This window comes from Panulirus ornatus, chromosome 51 (assembly GCF_036320965.1).
Source record: "Panulirus ornatus isolate Po-2019 chromosome 51, ASM3632096v1, whole genome shotgun sequence".
Classification (NCBI taxonomy): domain Eukaryota; kingdom Metazoa; phylum Arthropoda; class Malacostraca; order Decapoda; family Palinuridae; genus Panulirus; species Panulirus ornatus.
The window spans coordinates 1704582-1725000 of NC_092274.1; the positions used below are offsets into that span (position 1 = coordinate 1704582).

The 20419-nt window shown below is 34.8% G+C and overlaps 2 protein-coding genes across 18 annotated transcripts in view; both read left to right on the plus strand.

Annotated features, from left to right (window-relative positions):
• The window catches only part of Graf (GTPase regulator associated with FAK), a 174892-nt gene extending 161484 nt beyond the window's left edge, over positions 1 to 13408 (plus strand). For 14 of the 17 annotated variants that reach the window (XM_071691761.1, XM_071691764.1, XM_071691762.1 and 11 more), the window contains 3 exons: positions 893 to 1003; positions 2451 to 2530; positions 2642 to 13408. In XM_071691761.1, the coding sequence (XP_071547862.1) occupies positions 893 to 1003; positions 2451 to 2530; positions 2642 to 2781 (331 nt within the window). In that variant the 3' untranslated portion in view covers positions 2782 to 13408. The remainder of the gene's footprint in view (positions 1 to 892; positions 1004 to 2450; positions 2531 to 2641) is intronic. The other 3 variants (XM_071691771.1, XM_071691775.1, XM_071691776.1) reach the window with 1 other exon arrangement.
• Positions 13409 to 17540: 4132 nt separating this feature from the next.
• Polr1A (RNA polymerase I subunit RpI1) overlaps positions 17541 to 20419 on the plus strand; it is a 141828-nt gene continuing 138949 nt past the window's right edge. The window contains exons 1-2 of the mRNA XM_071691759.1: positions 17541 to 17641; positions 18542 to 18586. The gene's annotated coding sequence lies outside the window, so the exon portion shown is untranslated. The remainder of the gene's footprint in view (positions 17642 to 18541; positions 18587 to 20419) is intronic.

Sequence of the window (20419 nt, forward strand, 5' to 3'; positions counted from 1 at the left end):
CCCCAAGTTACTGTTTGTATGCATGAGCAAAGCTAAAAAACAAGAAATCACTAAAGAAATAAATGAAGTAAAGAAATATGAAAACGACCCAAAGGAAATATGCATGATGTTAACTGAACATTACAAATGGGTAATCAGCTCAGAATGCAAAGAAAATCCATAGAAAGGTTAAACTGCCATGGTGACACCACATATCCCTGCCACAGACCTCCTTCATCTGGAACCACTCATCCTTCTCACTTCCAGTTTGCACATGGTCTTGATGATAACTTTTCACTGCTTCTAGTACCTTTCCTTGCACATCATATATTTGTCACACCTTCTACATAGCATCTGTGTTAACCCTATCATACACTTTCACTAAATCCATTAGTGCCACACATAAATCATTCTCTCTCGCTAAGTATTTCTCACACAATTCTTCATGGCAAAAGCCTGATTCACACAGCCTTTACTACTCCTGAAGCCAAAATGTTCTTCCCTGTTCGTATTATTCATGCATGTCACCACATCATCTCACTTTAATGTAAAGTGGATTGATGTACACTGAAAAGATTGCAGGAATCTATGAATTAGTTAAAGGAAGATGTATTCTGGTTAAAGAAATTATTAACGTAAGTACCTGTTAAAGATGAAATGAAAATAGCTTTTTGGTTTATAGTAAGAATGGAATTAGGAAAATTAATCCTGAGTTTCTTGGGATGAGGCATGATAGGGTAATTTTCATGAAAAATCATAATGTGGAAAATAGATGATGGGTTGATAATTTATTTTATGAATATTTTTATATCTTTTACAAAATCAATCATATTGTACACATATTGTTCAGAATATATGTACTACTAATTGTCACTGTGATGTTCCTGAAAAGAGTTTGTATATTTCTACACAGGAACTCTATCAGTGGATCGCAGTCCACCTCGAGTCTCTTGGCCCCTACCAGTTCTTCCCCTCCTCCTTCCTCATCCTCCACTTCTAATGGAACTGTCAACTCTCCACCCAGGTATATTGTGGTGTTTCAGGGCCATCTTATGCATGAATTTGCTACTTTCACTGGTTAATGATTTTTTAGCATTATTTTAGTGAGACTTACTTTTATCTTCAATAAATTCAAAGTGTCAAATTGAATGACACACCAGAGTTTAGTATCTATATATATATATATATATATATATATATATATATATATATATATAGATATAGATATGCGTGTGTGTGTAATGTTTCAGGAAATTTTTTGATTAAAACTTTATCGATACAGTAGATTAAATGTTGATTGTTTAATATTTAGAGATGCATCATCCTGAAGTGCTTAGATAAGATACATGGAGCTGTGCTTGTTGTAGTAGGTGCTTTTAGTCAAATCAGAATTGTGGACCAGTGTTCTTTTTGCCTAAAATGACTGTGACCCTTACTAACCAACACTTAGCATTAACCAATTTTTACTGATATATTCAAGAATTTTTTTGGCTAACTAATATATCCCCATTGATAAAACAAGTGGATGCTAAAAGTGATAGGAACATGACCCATTAGAATTTTAAGATTTATATGGTCGTATTTGGCAGTAATGTACTATTACGTAACCGAGTAGACACATACCACATGCACCTTTCTCTTATCTAAGGCTTATCTCTACACCACTGCCTGTGAGTGTAGATATACAAAGGCAACAATGTTGAACTGTATTGATATTCTTTAAAATTAATACCTTTGAATCTCTGAAACTCTTACAAATTCTCATAGTATTTGTAATCAGAAACCCTTACAGTTTCTTAAAGGTTCTGTAATATTTGAAACCCATACAAGGTCTGATAACTCTTGTAATTTTTGAAACCCTGATGAGTTCTAATAGTTTTTGCAATACGTTTTTGTGCATGTTTTCAAGATGTTGTTTAGCATTTGGATATTAAGGAGTTTGAGTGGCAGGCTTGCAACAAATAGGATGGGAATACGTGAAGGAGCAGAGACTTGAATAATTGCTCACAAGTTTACCATCATCAAACACTGATGCACTTTTTCTGTCATTTCCTAATTTGCTCTTCATATTTAGCATCCAACTTATTTTCTTTGTATGAGGAAAGGCTTGAGTGAGTTTCAGCTAGAGCAGGAAAGTAAGAGGCTTCCATTTTTCCAATTTTTTTCTAACTGATATCATTTACTTGCAGGCTTATATTTTCTATTTTCTCTAGACAGTCACAAACATACCATGCAGGTACTGCTTGAACAATAGAGCTTTTAGTTTTTACATTACTCTCATATCCCATTGCCTGAATCAGGCCTTTTTTTTATTTTTAAGTGTATGGCATTGATATGTAACATGGCTACTTATTGTTTTGGCTGTTATAACTGCAGACGTGCAAGCACTGAGGCGTTAGGATAACCAGCACAATCTGCCAAAGACATTATTATGTAATGCCTGAGAACTAACCAGGTATTTTTTGTTTCAGGTGTGTGAGAACTTTGTATGCATGTGTAGGAGAGAATGAATCAGAGCTTTCTTTTGAACCAAATCAGATTTTAAGCAATGGTAAGTCATCATTTTTATATGAAACTTTTTTGATGTTTCATAGAATTTTGAATTAATTTTACAAAAATTGATATTGTATATCTGAAAATATAGTAGATTTTTCCTTTTCAGTTCGACCGTCTCGAGAACCCGGTTGGTTAGAAGGAACTCTCAATGGACGAACTGGTCTCATTCCTGAAAACTATGTAGAACCAATTGATGATAAGCCCCCACCTCCTCGGCTCATAGCCCCAAGAAACACAGATGTGTAATAATAGAAAATGATCCTTATAGTGGTTATGAAGTGGATGTTCCAACTAATCTTCATGTGTAAAAATGTAGTGTGTCTTACAGTATATGATGCTTGAAAAATGCACATTGTCGACCAGTGATACATTTGTATGTGTGTGCATATGTACCTCTACAAAGCAACTTACTTGGGAGATGCTATCATTTCACTGTGTATTGTGATACAGTGTTGGAATATTGCCTTCAAGTTTGATGAGATAATCCATTTGGGCCTTAAGTACTGCCAGGATGACTTCTCCTGTGCTGTTAAAGAAATCTTCAGCCATATCAAATTTTCAGATTCATAGATATTTTTCAAGTGATATCTACATTTAAGTAAAGAAATCTGATAAATATGAGGACTCAGTGTACGTTTTTGAGATATAAAAGTACTGCTTGGTAATCAAAACAAATATGATCTTATAAGTGTCACCAGTGTTTCCTTGTATTTAGTTCATGTTGACTTCCAGAGTTTTTTGTGAAATCAGTTGACTTATAACATTATCATTGTCTCAATACAACATGTATGGAAAAAATTTAAAAGGAAGATTTTAAAGTCAATGCTAGCATGTTTTCATGAAGTAAAAGGGAAAGATGCAATATTCAAGCTAAAGTGAGTGGAAGTCAGCAACAACCCAAGTGCTTTGATGGTCCGGACCTCGGTTATAGAAAACTTATTACCCAGGACATATAATTTTGGTGTTCATGCTTATCAATATGCCTGTTAAGAGATCATGAGTTGAGCATACAGGAAACCCTTGATGTGTGATGCTCTAATCTTCAGATGATGCAAAGATGTTTGCTGATAACAATTATGTAAAACATGCTGTTATTTATAAATTGTTTATCTAACATCCAAAGAGCCTCAGTCCAAAGGAAATGAATTCTCATGTGATCAATCAAACTGGTTTAACTTTTAAAGCTATCTTGAACCAAAGTTTTTTCTTTGTTCCTCTAATACATTACAAAGGTAATGAATTGCGCATTGTATGCCCTGGATAATTGGTTACAGTTCCAGATAATGAGGAAATGTTATAGCATTACATGTGTAACAGTGATGACCTAGTCTGAACCAAATTAACTCGGAGAATGTATATTTAGCCTTTACTTTTAACAACCATTTGTACATTTGATTCATTTGTAAATATTGTTTTATTATTTTTAGTACTATACAACTGTAATATGTAGTTTCTTTTTCATTCTGAAGCATTGCATACCTTCATTTGTTTATGATAGCTTCGTAATTTTAAATTTGCAAGCCCGGTTTTTTGTCACTGATTTATCTTGTTACATGAAACCAGCGCTTTACTAGAAAAGACAGGCATAGAGAATAGTATAGAAGAAGCTGTTAACAATATATTTTTTTTTTTTATATAAATATATGTATAAAACTGTGGGTTGTCAAACCTTTAGTCTGTGTACACTCAGAGCATGCCTTCTCTATTCCGGCATATGGAGAAAGTAAATTAAAAAGGTTAAACTTTCCAAAAATAATTTTGTTAGGCCATTCTACAGCATTGAACCCGTGCAGTCTTGACAGTATGTCTGCTCTTCACCAGTTTACTGTGACAAGCAAAAAAAATCCACTATAGCAGTTGTTAGAAATTGATTTGTTTTCATAACTTTTAGGCACAAAGTGCCCTCTTAGGCCACTTGAGAACTTATTGGATCCCAAGACACTCATGCCCTATGCAGTAATCTGAGATTTTATGTTGGTCTGTATATCTTATTTACTTATGTATGGAAAAAGAGAAAAAAATACTTTAAAGAAGTGCTGCTTGGTTGCTTACCCATGGTGTTCATCCAAATCCCCATAACAACTGTAAGTACATAGGATACAATGGATGGTATGTTAAAGCTTCCCAATCACATTAGTTTGAGCTTTTTTGGTTACCGGAGATGTGAGACATGCATGGCAACACTATTACTTACTTTACTTCCCTGCCTTTGGTAACCATTACTTTACTTCCCTACCCTTGGCATCCCATTGTCCACAGCACGTGTGGAGCTGGCCATTTCCACTTAATGGGACCATAGGTCAAGAAGTGTGGTTTTGTGTGTTTGTCTGTGTGACATAAGTTGAGAAGTTTAAGGAGCAAGTGTCAAGTGTCTTAAGAATGAAAGTATTTCTAAGTGTCTCTTAGCCAGCTGACAAAGTATCATGGGATTTTGTTGTTACATTGGATTGGCTGCATTTATGTTTTTAGACACAGTAATGTTTGGCTGTTTAGTCTACTGATGTGATGTGCAGGATTAAAAGTGGCATATTTCACCAATCCAAATATTATTGATTCATCACTGTTTTGGTCCCATGGTCTTCACAAACTCAGAATGATAATATATGTCAGTTATGGTATTACTAAAGTGCTAGAAATTTAATTATTTGAAAAAGGAATCCTTTGGAGCCCAAGGCTAATGTATTAAGTGCTTTTGTAATGTTTAGCTTTTGCTTAGACTTTATGTAAATATAGGAATAAAGGTCATTTCAAATGCTGCAGAAGATAAGTGAAAGGAATTACTTGTGTTTTTTCCTCATGGATTTACTTCCTGAGATTTGCCATAGATATGTCTTTAGAATAGTGTGTATAGTAACTCATTCTCCAAATGGCAGTCCTTGGCATTACTTTCTGATTGTAAGCTTTGTTGCACTTTAGTACAAGGCATTGATTGAAGTTTTAGGCCATGCATAGGCACCCATTTATTACTTGCCATTGTGTTATACGACTTGGAACATATTTAAAGTCATACAGTGTATAGTAGTGAAAGTTTTAACACAGAAATACTAACCTCTGGCATCATAATCAGATCATCTCTTAAGTTTTGTAGTGATCTTTCTATTTTGATTTTTATCTTTGAAAGCATAATTTTTGTTTCATGTATTTAGCGGCAGGAGACAGGAATCTTTCATTTTGGATCATTTTCTTTGCAGGAAGTATAATGAAATTTTTTTATCGTAAATGTCACTGAGAGGTAACCTTGATTATGAAAGCATCATATTCCCAGCATTGGATATGGTTCCCCATACATCTTTTTACATACTCAACAATGATTCTTTTTTCTTATTCTGCTGTACTTACTGATGAGGTTTGACTGAAGGTGTACTATTTCTCTATTTGTCTCTATATTGTATGTATGTTTTGACTGACATATCCTTGCCAGATTGTGTTATAGACTCTGAAACATTTTATAGAGGTATGCAGATGATCTAATGGCTCTATGTTATAGACTCTGAAACAGTTTATAGAGATATGCAGATGATCTAATGGCTCATTTGCCTAGAGTGCTTATACATATTCTCCCATATCTTAAAATCATGTCTTAATTAAGACTCCACATTTCTGCATGAGTGTTTATTGAAACCAGCTCCTTTCTCCCCAGACTGGGGAGCCTTTGTCTTTAGCATATATTTTCTATTCTTTTGTATTGGAGTTACAGTAATCTTATGTACAGGTATAAGCTCAGCTTATGTCATTTGCCTTTCATCAGATTCAAATGTGTTTTCTTCATACAAAAATTTGATAGAATTACTTTTGTAAGTGGTATTCCAATAGTAACATAAGTAATGCAACTTTTGTTGGTGTAAGGAAGCCATGTTCTCCTCCATTTATTAATTAGTATGGCTTGAGAAACTTTCACAAAGTTAGTTAGATGACCTTGGGTATATGAAGCAATCACGATAAACCGTGGAGCAGGCTGTGGAGCTTGGCTGTGGATGGTTGAGCTTTAGTGTTGATACAGTATATGTGACAGCAAGAGATTAGAAATGAGCAAATGAGGCCATTGTACACATATTCCTGTTGCTGTCTTGCATGGTTGGAAGAAGCACTTAGGTAGAAGACAACTTTGATCATCCTTTTGTATTTGTATTTTTTTTCATACTTGTTATTTCCTGTGTCAGCAAGGTAGCTCTAGGAACAGACAAAGAAAAGGCCCCATTTGCTTTTAAGTAGATACAAATAATGTCATTTATCATGTAGAAGTTAGTTTTCAAGTAGATCAGTGATACATAGTCGGTTTTTTTTGGGTTTTGAACTTCATCTTCTAAAAAAATTACTCCCTTCTGTTTTCCAAGACTCTTTGGCCAACCTTTATATTCTCCCTTCACAGTGACTCTTAGTTTGTTAAAGACATTTAGACTCTCTCTTTCTGTTGTTATATATAACTGTCATGATTACTTAAAGCAGAAGAATCCAGTCCTCCTGGCTTCTCATTTATAAGGATTAAGATGAGCAGTGGTTCCAAAATTAAACCTTTTAGAATGCCATCGGTGACCTCAACCCATTTTAAGGAGGCTCGCCTAACGTGTGTCGTTTGTTCCCTTGTTATTCAGTTCCCATGGGGTGGATCAGGTGCATACAGCCTCTCATCTACTCACAGGCATCCTCATCACTTAAGATAGAAATTAAAATCCATTTGTGGCTGTAGTAAATGATGATCATACTATTTTTGGAAGATTTTTTCATACAAGCCCCTGTTTATATAGTTTTCCTGACATGTTTCTAGTGCCATTTTCATTTAATTAGTAAAAGCTTAGTATGGTATTCTGTATGAGAATGGCAAAAGTCTTGTTAGTCAGATCATGGTTTACCATAGAAAATCCATGTTTACCATAGAGAGCCCTTGTTTACTATAGAAATCCCTTGTTTACTATAGAAATCCCTTGTTTCTTTTATTTAGTTTTATTGTGATTGACACAATTTCAGATAGTGTGAATATTGTAAGTCATTTTAGTCAAGTGGCAGAGATTTTAAAGATTATGATGATAATATATTTCATATTTTCAGCTGGAAGAGATTAAAGATTCCTGGTTATACTAAGAGTACCACTTGGTTTATACTCTTCTATTCTGGCATTAATTTTTGAGATTTTGGCTTCACTTCCCCATCTTCTCAGGATGAACCAGAGAACTACTGTGATATTAGAATTAATATATATGTATATATATAGAGAGATTTTCAAACAAGAAGGATTTAGTTATGTTCTGAACTAATGATAGATCCATTGGGAAGAGGAGTGCGAAGGTGGATCATGAACCTGTCAGTTCCGTGCAAGTGTTTGCTGTTCCCAGATTTCAGTTTTACTGTAACCATAGCAGTTACAAGGTTACTGTGACATTGCCTTTAGTGTTATTATACAGTAAAGATTTGCGTATGTTTACCCATCCCACTTTAGAGAGAATTTTGAGTTCTTGTTGATCTTTCGCAAAATGAAAGGGCTTTTGTCAGAAATGTGGGAAATTAGAAAAAGAAAACATTCTATATACTTTTTGAGAGTCTGCTTACACTTTATATAGATCAAAACTCCATACTGAAACAATTCAGATGTGCAGGTTATGTCTTTTAAGGACTTAGATTTAACACTACTCTGGAGAAGTCCCAAAAGCAGACATCATAGAATGTTGAATTTTTTGAGGCAGTTTTATTTATTCTTCTCAGGGGACTAGTTTGACATTTTCTTCACCCATCTTTCTCTTCATAAAGACTGAAGATTTGTGGGTCACCTAATTTTCATAACACTCTTGTTACAGATATTAGATTTCAGCATTGTCAATCATGGGTGATGAAAAATTCCATTACCTCCCATGTAGAAGTGGGTAGCTCAGGTGTCTGTAGGTCACAGTTTCAGCAGAGCCTTTATTTTGATTTCAGAGGATCTGGCCACACACTGTCACCAGCTTCAGGTATCCTTTTCCAAAGCTCCTTGTTAATGACAGATATATCCGGTTTAGGAGTGCTGTTAATCATGTGCAAAGCAGAGTGTATGGGATCTCCCTTTTGGGCTATGTAGCATAACCGTAGTTTTGGAATTAAAGATGGCAAAGCAGTGTTGGCTTTTCAACCTTTACTGCCATCTTTAGAGAGGGATTCTCTTACAGATTTTCCTGTTAAGAATTATTTCTATGCCAGGCCAGTGTGATACAATTAATGAAAGATTTGATACTGGACATAGATTGCATGGTAAATATCTACCCCGTATATATCATAGATAGAACCAGCATTAAGGTTTGTTAGATTTTACTAACTATTCTATATTATCATACTTGATCAACATTTCCCACTTTAATGAGGTAGTGGCAGGAACAGACTACAAAAGGCTGCATTCACTTGCATCCATTCTCTAGTTTTTGTTTAATGCAGCTTTTTTCAGTGGAATCGTTTGTACAACTTATTAATTTGACCAAAACTCTCAGTTACACGTCCTTTCATTAGCAGGGCTTCCAGCAATAAAGGAATGTAGTCAGATGCTGTGCTTTATCTCACTGTTGTTGGAACTGTTAGTTGGAATCGTGTGCCTCCTGTCTCAATTTGAATTAGTAGACTCTAATTCATAAACTTTTTCCTGTTGCTTTTGCTTTAGTCTCCATCCTGTATCTTTTGAAGGGCTGAAGATAACTAATTACCTCTTGATTTCCTGAAGTTTACAGCACGTAGATCAGAGATTTTTGAATTCAGTGATGGGCTTTCCAAAAGTATTTCATCCTTGATATTGTTCACAGAATTTAAGTATGTATTAGAAGAAAGTAATGTATTCCCATTCCAAAATTTGATTTTTTGACAAAATCTTTCTAAATTGTTTTCAAATTATTTCTTTGTTTTTGATGCAGATTAATAATGAAATAGTTCTGAAATTTACTGCAATACAAAGTAGCACTGATATTTCTTATAAGAATTATCTTTATTATTGATGCTGTAACAACACATGATCTTTTATATAACCTTTATACAAATATTTTCTGTGATCAGATTATCTGCTTGCCATCATTTGATTTGCAAGGTGCATAAGTGCTATATGCTCTTTCTGTTTGGACATAATGTAAAAGACAGACTAGTCTCTTTTTATTTATCTAAAGCTGTAAAACATAATGTAACAACTCCACTCTCTAACTTTATTTAAGGTCTTTGCAGTTAGTGCTTTAAGTCTGATGAGTTACTGCTTTGTCCAAAAGGATTTGTTTTTGTTTGCCTATGACTTACCAAACACTTGTTAGAAAATGGATTTCAAACTTTATAATCTTCATGGAAAGGTTTGTGGGGACTGATTGTGGACAGATTGGTATGGTTTTGGTGCATTGTAAATGACTGTGAATGAGAGCAAATGAAGCCATTTTTTTTATGTATTCCTAGCCCTACCTTGCTAATGTAGGAAACAGCAAACAAATATGGAAGAAAAAGCAATGTTTCACATTTGATATATATCAGGTAAGGAGGTGGATTATTACTGATTGGAGAGAGAGAAATGGAAGAATATGGAATGGTGTTTGTGAGGGAGGCATGTAAGGATGGGTATGAATGGAAACTTTTGTGGTGGCCACCTTCTTGATGGGAGTTCCCGGAGGGAACAGGTGTCAGAGATATAGATAGATAGGAAGGAAATGACATTTCTCATTCAGTCCTGTAAAACACTTCATACGCTCCAAGGATATCAGTCATTAGTAGTTCTTCAAACTACTGTGTGGGTTTTAGATGTATTTGGTGAGAGTTTGCTTTACTTATTGCTCCAGGTCATTTATTATGCTTAACCTAGACAACCCTTTTTACCATATTGATGGGTTTGAATGAATAATTATCATTTTTAGAGATGAGCATATTTCTTTCTTCAGTCAATTAATCTATTTCCCTTTTAATAATTCACATGTGCCGGCTATCATTTACACTGTACACTGTCATTCTTCCCACCTCTGTAGCTTTTTCTTAATGTAAAGTAGTGAGTAGTATGCATGTTTTGTCAGGGTTTGCATAGGTGCTGTGTTCCTGGTGGATCTGATAGTGTTATGGGTGGATCTGTTGCCCTGCAAATTTGCTATATGGCACATGCAGCCTGACATGTTTGATACCGAATAGCCTGGTAGAGTGAAGAAAATTATGTCTTTCGTTTGTTATGATAATATATATATACATATTTTTTTTTATTACATCAGTCATGCATGATTCATTAAAGATATATTTGAAATAAAGAGAATTTGTATGTTTTACGTATTCAGTGTAAGGCTAGGTTTTTTATGCAGCTAGTCAAGTAGAACTTATCATAAAGTACAGAAGATTGCAGCATATTATATGATTCAGTAATTCAGGAAATGTTCAAGATTTAAGTCTGCACTGAAGGCCAGCAAAGGTACTTGCTATTGAGACTTTATTTAATAAAGTTAATCCCTTGCAAATGTTGCCTTAACATATAGGATTGTTTCATATCAGTTGATTTTCACTGTAGATAATATGTACTGATTTTGTTTTATCTATGTTTAGAGTTTATGAAAAATGAATTTCAGACAGAAATGAATTTTATCAGAAGTGAAAAATCTATCAAGGAGAAGGTTGGTAGAACATATTGCGAAGACTTTCACTTTCTCTTTTTTCAAGATGAGTCATCTTTTGTGGTAACTAGCCTTACTGTACTTTTGGGCAAAATTAAGTTAGCCTGTAGGCAATTATATGGATAAATGGCAGCAATTTATTCGATTACTTTTTCTCTTACAATTTCTGCATTTAAGTAATGAAGACAAAGTGTAGCTTTGGTTGAACACGACGTTCCATTTACAGTAAGCTCTTGATTATCTTAGTAAATGATTGCAGTGGTACTTTTTTGCTTATGTTTGTAGTGTCTCAGAAAGAATTAATTGATTAGTGAAGTTCCTGACAACTTACTATTATCTTGAGAAAGGAATATTTGAATTTGAGTTAAGCTGTTATTTCTTCATCTTATACCTTGAAATAAAAGAATTATGGAAGTACAAAGATTTTACAGTCATATAAGTTGGCATCATGGTTTAAGTACCTGAATATATTAGAATCAAGCTGCTTAATCTTTATTAAGAGAAATTGAGCGTTTACTGTATGATTTTTTCATGATCATGTAATCGAAATGACCTACTGTATATTTTTTTTCATGATCTTTTAATTGAAATGACCCATCATTTGTAAAATTCAAGCTCTTAGATGCTGTACAGAAGTATTGGTTATTTTAGTTTTCATATATATTTTTGTTCAATATTGACAGTTGACTGCATAATTCCTAGTCATTCTTATTATTTAGTTGTAAAATTTTGTGATGGTGATAAACTTTTTAAAAGATGTATTTAGCTGAGTAATTATTTTTCTCGCTTGCAAAGCAGAAAATCAGTAATCACATCACTTACTGTCTCATATTTTAATGTCATTTGGTAAATGTCCATCTGCATTTTGACAAAGGTTAACCATTTGCAATTCTTCCCCTTTGTTTATAGTTTGATCAGATCTGATGACAGTAGTCCATAGCCAATCACAAATATCCCATATTACTCTTTGTCATAGAGTCCTTACTTAAGTATGAAAATTGATGGAAATTTGTCATAAATCATAATCATTATTTACTTGGACCATCTTCACCCAAGATAACGTTTGTTTTCCTTGGAACACTTGTATTATTAAACATCTTTATTAAGTGTCCGTTTAGAATTTCTTTCCATAAATTTTCTGATAAAGTGATTTTCTGCACAGCCTCTCACAGCAGTATAAGTACTTTCTTCAGCAGTTACTTTGATATAGGCTCAAGACAGTGTGTTGAAAAATTAAAGAGTGTAGTGCAGATGGTTTGTTAAGAGCAGGAGATAGGCAGAGGGTACCTGTAAAACTTGTAAGTGAAAATTGCTCAAAACACCTTCTAACACATATTGTAGATATTTCTTATCAAAATTAACCTATTTAAATGCACATTCCATGAAGATGTTCCTGCAATGTCTGCCAATCAAAATATTCCTGCACATTTGATATACTGTATACAAAGTAAATACTGTATTTTGATTTTAGGTTTTAAGAACTCCTCATTTTGTACATAAAGAATACTTCTGATTATGGAAGGTGCATTATGTTAATGCAAATTAATCTTGTACTGAAGTACTGACCTGATATATATGGTAATTTGAATTGGTAAGTAACTTATTTGGAAATATATCAAGAGAATGATACATACACCTACACTCACTGTACATGTGGATTAGAAAGTATTTACTTTAAAATTTGGGAATTCAGTTGTTTTTATTATTACACTACTTAATTATTTTCAGTAACTCAGTAAATTCAGGAAAAATTTTTGAATGATTGTAAGTAAAACAAAATTTGCTATTTTCTAGTATATGGCATAGCAAAGTCGCAGGCAAGGAGGTGTTAGTTGGTTTGTAACTTGGTATGCCAGTGTGGTCTCCCCGAACACACTATATAGCGCACCACCCTCCTAACTCTGCTTGTTTCCGGGTTGTAAGGTGCATGCTATTGTTGAAAAACACACACACCCATGATACCCATGAGCAATAGTGTAATTTTATTTACCAATTAATTTTATAAAAATTTTTTTATCAGTACATTAGGTGAGAAGCAAAGTGGTTTGTGATGTTATGGCTCAGCATCACTCATTTACGTCAGCTCTTCACTAAATTTCATGTGTGTAGAAGACTCAGGTACTGACTTATGAGTCCTACTTTTATGAGTAAATTAAGATTTAGAAGTTTATTATTTGCCTGTAAATAAAAGGTTAGGATAACATTGAAATGCACCATAATTTGTATATAGTAGATTTACTTAGTGAGGATGCATAAATACATGATGATACTATTTTAAAATAAATGTCTGAAAAGAATAATGATTTTATTGACTTGGAGAATTGTGTGTTTACAGGTATCCAAATGAATTTTTCTTTTCCTTCATGCGTTATAAGATAAATCATGCAGAAACATTGCCAGTTCAGTCCTGGAGCTTAATACATTTGAGTATCAAAGCCCTATTAATTGCTTTCTAGGTAATCTGATGCTTGTTACTCTTCCTTTCATAAATTTGTTGTCATGGTTGTCTATTTTTGATCATCCTGATTGTGTTTTAGTCTTCCCCAAAAGATGTTTCTCCACCCATTCCAGTATGGCTTGAACACCTCACTGGCCATTCTTACTTCTTACTTCTCAGTCCCATTTGTTATTTTCACATATACAAGGATAGAGGCAACTTTGCATCATCAGCACTAAGAGCTCTGTCCTTTGTTAGGTGTTAAATCGTAGATATTTACTGCCTAACACTACCACATGTATTACATTGTACTGTGTACAATACTTTTAATAAATGAATATGATTTTGAATTGCAAATGGCTGGAATGTGATTATGTGTTTGTGTTTTTATATGCTCACTGTGTTTTGAATATGTTGAGGTAGATGGTGAGCAATTTGGTGACCAGGATTAAGCTTATAATGATTGCTCACCTTTTTATGATAGTTCACAGATTCTTTTTGCCCAGTTAGTGTTGTTATGAAGTCCTCCTCTATTTTTGGAAAAATTTTTGTTACTTTGGTAATCACATACATGAAGCACTAACTGTAATATCTGATGTAAGATGAAAATCCATAATAGGCAGCAGGATGTAAAACCAGTATCATCTGCAGTCATGATATTGTAAATTGCTAGTCCAGTCTCTGTCCCATGTTAACTGATTCAGAAGAATATTTAAAATTGAGAATGGAATGCCTTTTATCTCATAAAGTTAATAAGGCGCAGAATTTTTTCTTATGTTATAAAGAATAGCGTATATTCCCATGATTATCATGAAGATTTGCATTTTTAAAAGTGGAGAAAATCATGTGAATGAATTAGGTTCTGTTGAATGATTGAGATTGTTAAACCTGAATAAGGGATATGTAAAGAAAAGTAACAAGATGAAAGTCTGTCTATGTATTTATCTGTTTGACAGTCTGTACATTTACCTATTTTGTTTCATATGTATTTGGCGTTACCTGTGTTAGCAGGGAAGTGCAGGAAGAGATGAAGAAAGGTCTTATTTGCTCACATCCATTCTCAACCTATATTTCTGTCTACATTATATGTATCCCCTTTCCAATATTCAAGGAATTTAGCAAATGCACACATTCACTTTGTAGGGAATTGGTTTTACAAAATTATGGTCTGCAGCCCAAAACCCACAAGCTGGCAAGAGGATAGGTAAGTGTAATTTCATGATGTAGGTTCGTTTTTTCCTGGTTAATGACCTTTTTCTTTTTTTATCACGTGGTCAATAATACAGCTGTTCGGGTCAGAAAGTATGTGGGGACCCTCGCCTGTGCACAGTAATGATCAACCATTTATCCAAGAAGGTTAAGGGAATTCTGTAGATTTACAGATATCATCATCCCACATTGTACTTATCACAGTGCAGATAACATATTGAACCCACCCCCATGGTTTGGCTTTCACCCCAATAATACCTTATTGATATATGACATAAGCTTGATATAAAGTTGTGTACATTGAGATATACATTTGCATTACTCTTTTATTTTATCCCACACATGAAAAGTCATAACACTTGTTCTTATGGCCCCAGCTTTGCATGTTTCCAAAGCAAATAGACCTCAAGTATCTGGTATTTGCCAACATCTACCTGTCCATTTCCAGAGAAATGATTGCTTTCTTTTATGATGTAACTGATGTTATTTAGTTTTCCAAAAAGCACTCAAGCTGTTAATGGTGGGTGAAGGTGCAATCAGAGTAAGATATATGTTGTTTGAAGTATGTGAGAATTTTAGTTGAGGAATGGTTGGTGAGCACAGCATATCTGGCAAAATGGACCCAAGTTTCTTGCGTGAGTGTATGTATGTGAGGTGCAGGCACATTCATTATTCAGTGTGGTTAAACTTATCAGACAGATTGGGTTGGAAAGTGATTACTTATGTGTTGTTTGACAATGTAGGGACGTTCTTGAGGGTGAGTGAGTAGTAGTGCAAGTTAGTACATATTTTACGTTTTTATGATAAGGAAGGACAAGTGTATAAGGGATTTTATTAAGATTTGGTTTATGAACTGGATACTCCTCATGTTTTTAAGCTGTTTTGTAATAAAAGAATTGTAGATTTAACAGGTATAATGTTGATTTTGATTGGTTTGCTGCAGCCCCTTTATTATGAAGAATTCTATGTTTTAGGGTTTCCTGAAATTTATGGATGATGCTGGTACTGATGAGTGTTTTGGCAAAACTTGGACCAGTCATGTTGGTGAAAAATCAAAATCATCTGGTCAGAACTCCTGTTAGATCGTATGTGAGGATGTGTCACCTATTCTACTCCAAAGAACGGCGAGGGACCTTGTGTACTGCCTTAGAAAAAAGCTGGTGATATTTCAAGGGCATTTGAAGCGTTTGGGGTAAACCATGAAAAGGTCTTGGGGCCTGGTTGTGGACAGAATGCTGTATGTCTCGGTCCATTACAGATGACAGCTGGAGAATGAATGAGCGAATTAAATCCATATCATCGTCTCTTCATGGACTGCCTCTCCAACGTGGAAAACGGCTATTAAGTACGAAAGAAAAAATATAGCTTAAGAATGTAATGGTCGTTACCAGGGCTGGCTTTTGCTTTAAACAAATGAGATCTAGAATTCCCAGGATTTCAAGGGGGCCCTCCTTACGATCCTAACTTAATAAAGGGATTAAAAGAATTTAATCAGATACGTTTCTTTTCCAAGTCAAGAAGGATAATTTTCGTTTTTCATCCATCCTTCCCATAGATTATCCACTTTGAAATCCCTTGAGCAAGATACCCTGTTGGCGAATGGGGCAGTTAGACGTAAAAGGTGATTTTAAGTAATTCCATAATTAGTTCTTAAAGAGATGAGTCCAATGGCAGCCATTAATAACTTTTCAAGGAAAACCTGTGGCGATTGGTAGTTGGCAAGTGAGCAACACTTCTTAAGTTTACAAATCATGACCTTAGTAAACATACGATATAAGTAGTTAACATGGACTAAATCAATTGCATAAACCATTGTTGAAGAGGAGGTTTATAGCTACTATATGTATCGTAAATAATAAGCTGAAAACAAATATATATTTCATTTCTACTCTGCCCCTTTTTTTTCATTTCGAGTATTTAATGTTTGTTTGTACCTTCTATTTAATTAAAGAGTCGTATATGTGTACAGAGACAAGAATGAAAGATGGAATACATATAAAAGTATTATCGATTTAATCTGTCATCTAAGATAAAATTCATTGTTCACCCCTGATTTGCAATTGGTAACGATTCTCTATATTTACGTTTGATTCGTTAGCTTTACTGCTACGTTGTGTTTTGATATATGTGCAGAAAGCACTCATAAACATTTTGATTATGGGATAACCAATTGTGTTAGTATCCATGGTAGTCACTAGCTCCATAGCTACACGATTATTTGATACAGGCAGAGAAAAGATCTTGAACATTTGGGCATCCATTTTAGGAAATTAATAAAAAAAGATATTTGTATCAGGATTTGTCTCTTGACAACACAGCTTATATTTCTCCTAGTAGCCATAACTTGACAAAGCAGACAACAACAGATGGTCACAGTTGCATTATCTTACAGCAGAGCGAACAACTTGCACGGATCATGACTAGGCATCAATAAGTAACCTTGCAGAGTTACTTTTCTGTACTGTGTATTCCTTTGTCCACCTGGTGGCGAGTATGGCAATCAGACGTAAACACCAGATACAGCAAACACAGATAATTGCAGTTACGCCAAAGCGAACAGCTAAAACATATGATTAGGTAATGCCAATTATCGTCTCATGAGCCTTACACTTTTATACTTCTATATTATATACTTCTGCGTCCAAATGTGATCCGAATCGGCAACTAGCACTTCTCATCTGACGACGAACAGACGAGAGATGGGAACAGTTGCGCCATCTTAACGCCAGAAAGAGGAACTAAAATAGCAAGGCTCACGCGATCCCCACCAGAGTTTCACTTCCCTATTATGTATTGCTTTGTACGCGTGACGGCAAGTGTGACAACCAAATTCAACTCGACGCTCATCCTCCATATCTTGAATTATTTTCATTTTCTTGAATCATCGGTAAGTTATAATTGCCTGTTATATATTTACAGTGAGGACATGTTATGTATAATATTTCTGGACGTATTTAGTGGAGTTTATTTTATTTTTTTTTAGAGATTATATTACGCCTTGGGGAAAGTTTGTTTACGTGAACTGTGAACCATGTCAATGTCGTTTATGAACGGGTCTTTAACCTGAGACAGTGAATAAATCTGTGGCATGATAAACGAGTTTTAAGCCAGAGATAATGAACGAGTCCCAAGCTAGAGATAATTGAGATAACGAGTCCCAAGATGGAGATAATGGAGAGAAGGCTCAAGCTTGAGGCATCTAGCGAGTCCCAATCCTGAGCCAGTGAGCGAGTCTCAAGCTTGAGAAGAGACCTCTAGCATGTATATACCCTGGCATGGCTTCGTAAAAAAAAGCTTATGCTTAAGGACAGAAATGGGGATATGACTAGAAAAAAGGGGTTGATGTAAATTTACTCCCTTTTTATGTTTCATTTAGTGAGGTCGCTGTCGGCACTTATGTACAGTTCTGTACGTAAAGCTTCTACTGAGCCTCGGTCAAGCTGGGCATTATAGACAGCTTGCAAGCTCAGCAGCAATACCATTATGCTAATTTGCTGAGATAGCCAATGGGCGCCAGTTATTTACAGTTTGACATCAGTGTGGTTGGGAGGGTAGCTAATTCGGTGGCTAGTTTTCATTAATGGCTGCTCTGCCCCTTCTAGTTTGAAGAACTAGCTAGTTTGATTCTTTTAAAAGATTATATTTGTGTGTTACCCATGCATGTACTTATTACTCATACGTTTATTACCCATATATGTATTACCCATTCATATATTACCCATATGTATATTACCCATACTTATATTGCCCATATATGTATTACGCATTCATATTTTCCTCTCTTCAGGTGTGGTAGGACTTTGAATGGAACAAGATATGCTGCCATATTAATGTAAGTCTCTCCTGGTTGTGATGTTACATACATGGTATGCTTGTGCATAAAGATATCTATACTTAATCACAAGATAGATATTGTGTTTTAATCTTGTATTTGTTTTGTACACTAATGCCACTACACTTTCTCATGTTTTCTTTGTAATTTTACCCCTTATTTGAAAAAAGAAAATATTTTATATGATGATGTAACAATTATTTATATCATGTTCATTAATAGTGGTGTTTTTCATGATAAAACCAGATATATTTTCATCAGTTAAGAGTTTTATGGCTAGAAAGTGGGAGCTTGCATAATGTGCACCTTTTATGCTAGAATATATATGGGTAATTGAGGCATGTGGAATTTTTCTGAAATCTGATGATAATTGATGTAATCAAACATTAGCTGGAAATTCACAAAGGCAAGAACCATTAAGTCATCAGTTGATGATAGTAGGAGTGAACCATGTTTTATCAACTGATAATTATAACAGTTGAAAGGGTTACATTTTGTATCGAGATCCAAGGCAACTGGGTTATTTTTTTGAGGCATGGCCAGTGGTTTCAGTTACTTCCACTACGCACTTGCAATGATGCAAGTGATAATTGATGAGACCATTGTTCGGGAAAGTCAAGATAGGGAAGAACATGAGACTGCTGATGAAACAGCTGCCAGACAGAGTCCAAGATAATGTAAGACTAACCAGAAAGCATAAGAGAGAGGATATTGATAAAGGGAAAGGATAGCTAGAGGAGCACTTAAGACAGCTGGTGAAATTACTGCCAGACAGGAAGAAAATTGTAGCAAAATGGCTGGAAAAATAGCCTAACAATCAGGGGCACACACAAATCTTTAAAGGGTCATGTCATCACACGTCATAAATGAATTACATGTAATTCAGGATGTCATTTATCATGGTATCCACTCTTAAAATTATTTTTAAAGATCATAACTAAGACAAAGAAAAGGTACTAAAGCTTGTGATATCTAAATCTAGGTGTTCTTGATGTAGCTAGCCATTAATATTCACCATGATTTCACAGTGAAGTCCAAGAAATCCACCACCTTTTTATACTTTTACCCTTACAGAATGATTATTGCTTTACAAATTTTTTATTGAATAGAAATTGCTGTAAAGCTGTACCAGACGATGAAGGCAGTAGTATGCACATTGCTCACATGGTTATATGGATATGCAAAAAATCATCTACAAAAAATTGATTGACATGATGGATCCCAATACACTGCCATCTGAATTCATATAAGACTATAACATTTTTTTTCTTGTTTGCTGTTTCTCACATTAATGAGTAGCACCTGGAACAGATGAAAAAAATACCTCATTTGCTCACATCCAGTGTTTCTCTGTCATGTGTAATGCACCAAAATCATAGACCTTTATCCACAACCAGGCCCTGCAGACCCCCTTCTCTGTACCACTGGCTGCTTCATTATACCCAGATCCAATCTATTTAGAGCATGTCACCCTTGAATACCACGTCACTTCAGTTTTTTTCTTATATAAGTGCATGCCTTTTGCCCTTCTGCATATTGAGTCCCCAAGAACTTAAAAAGTCCTATTCATTCCATCTTCCATTCCCATTCTTCTTGTCCCAACCACTTGTGATACACGTATCCTCTTTATCAGCATTTCACAGATTTTCTTGTGTCCAAACCATTTCAGCACACTCTTCTTATAGCCACACCTCACAGTTACCTTTCTAAACCCTTTCATGTTAACTTGATCAACCCTCCTGACACCATATTTTATTGTTAGACATTTCATTTTGAACACATTTGCCCTCTTCCATATTTTCTCATCTATACCTTGTGCCCCTCATCCACACA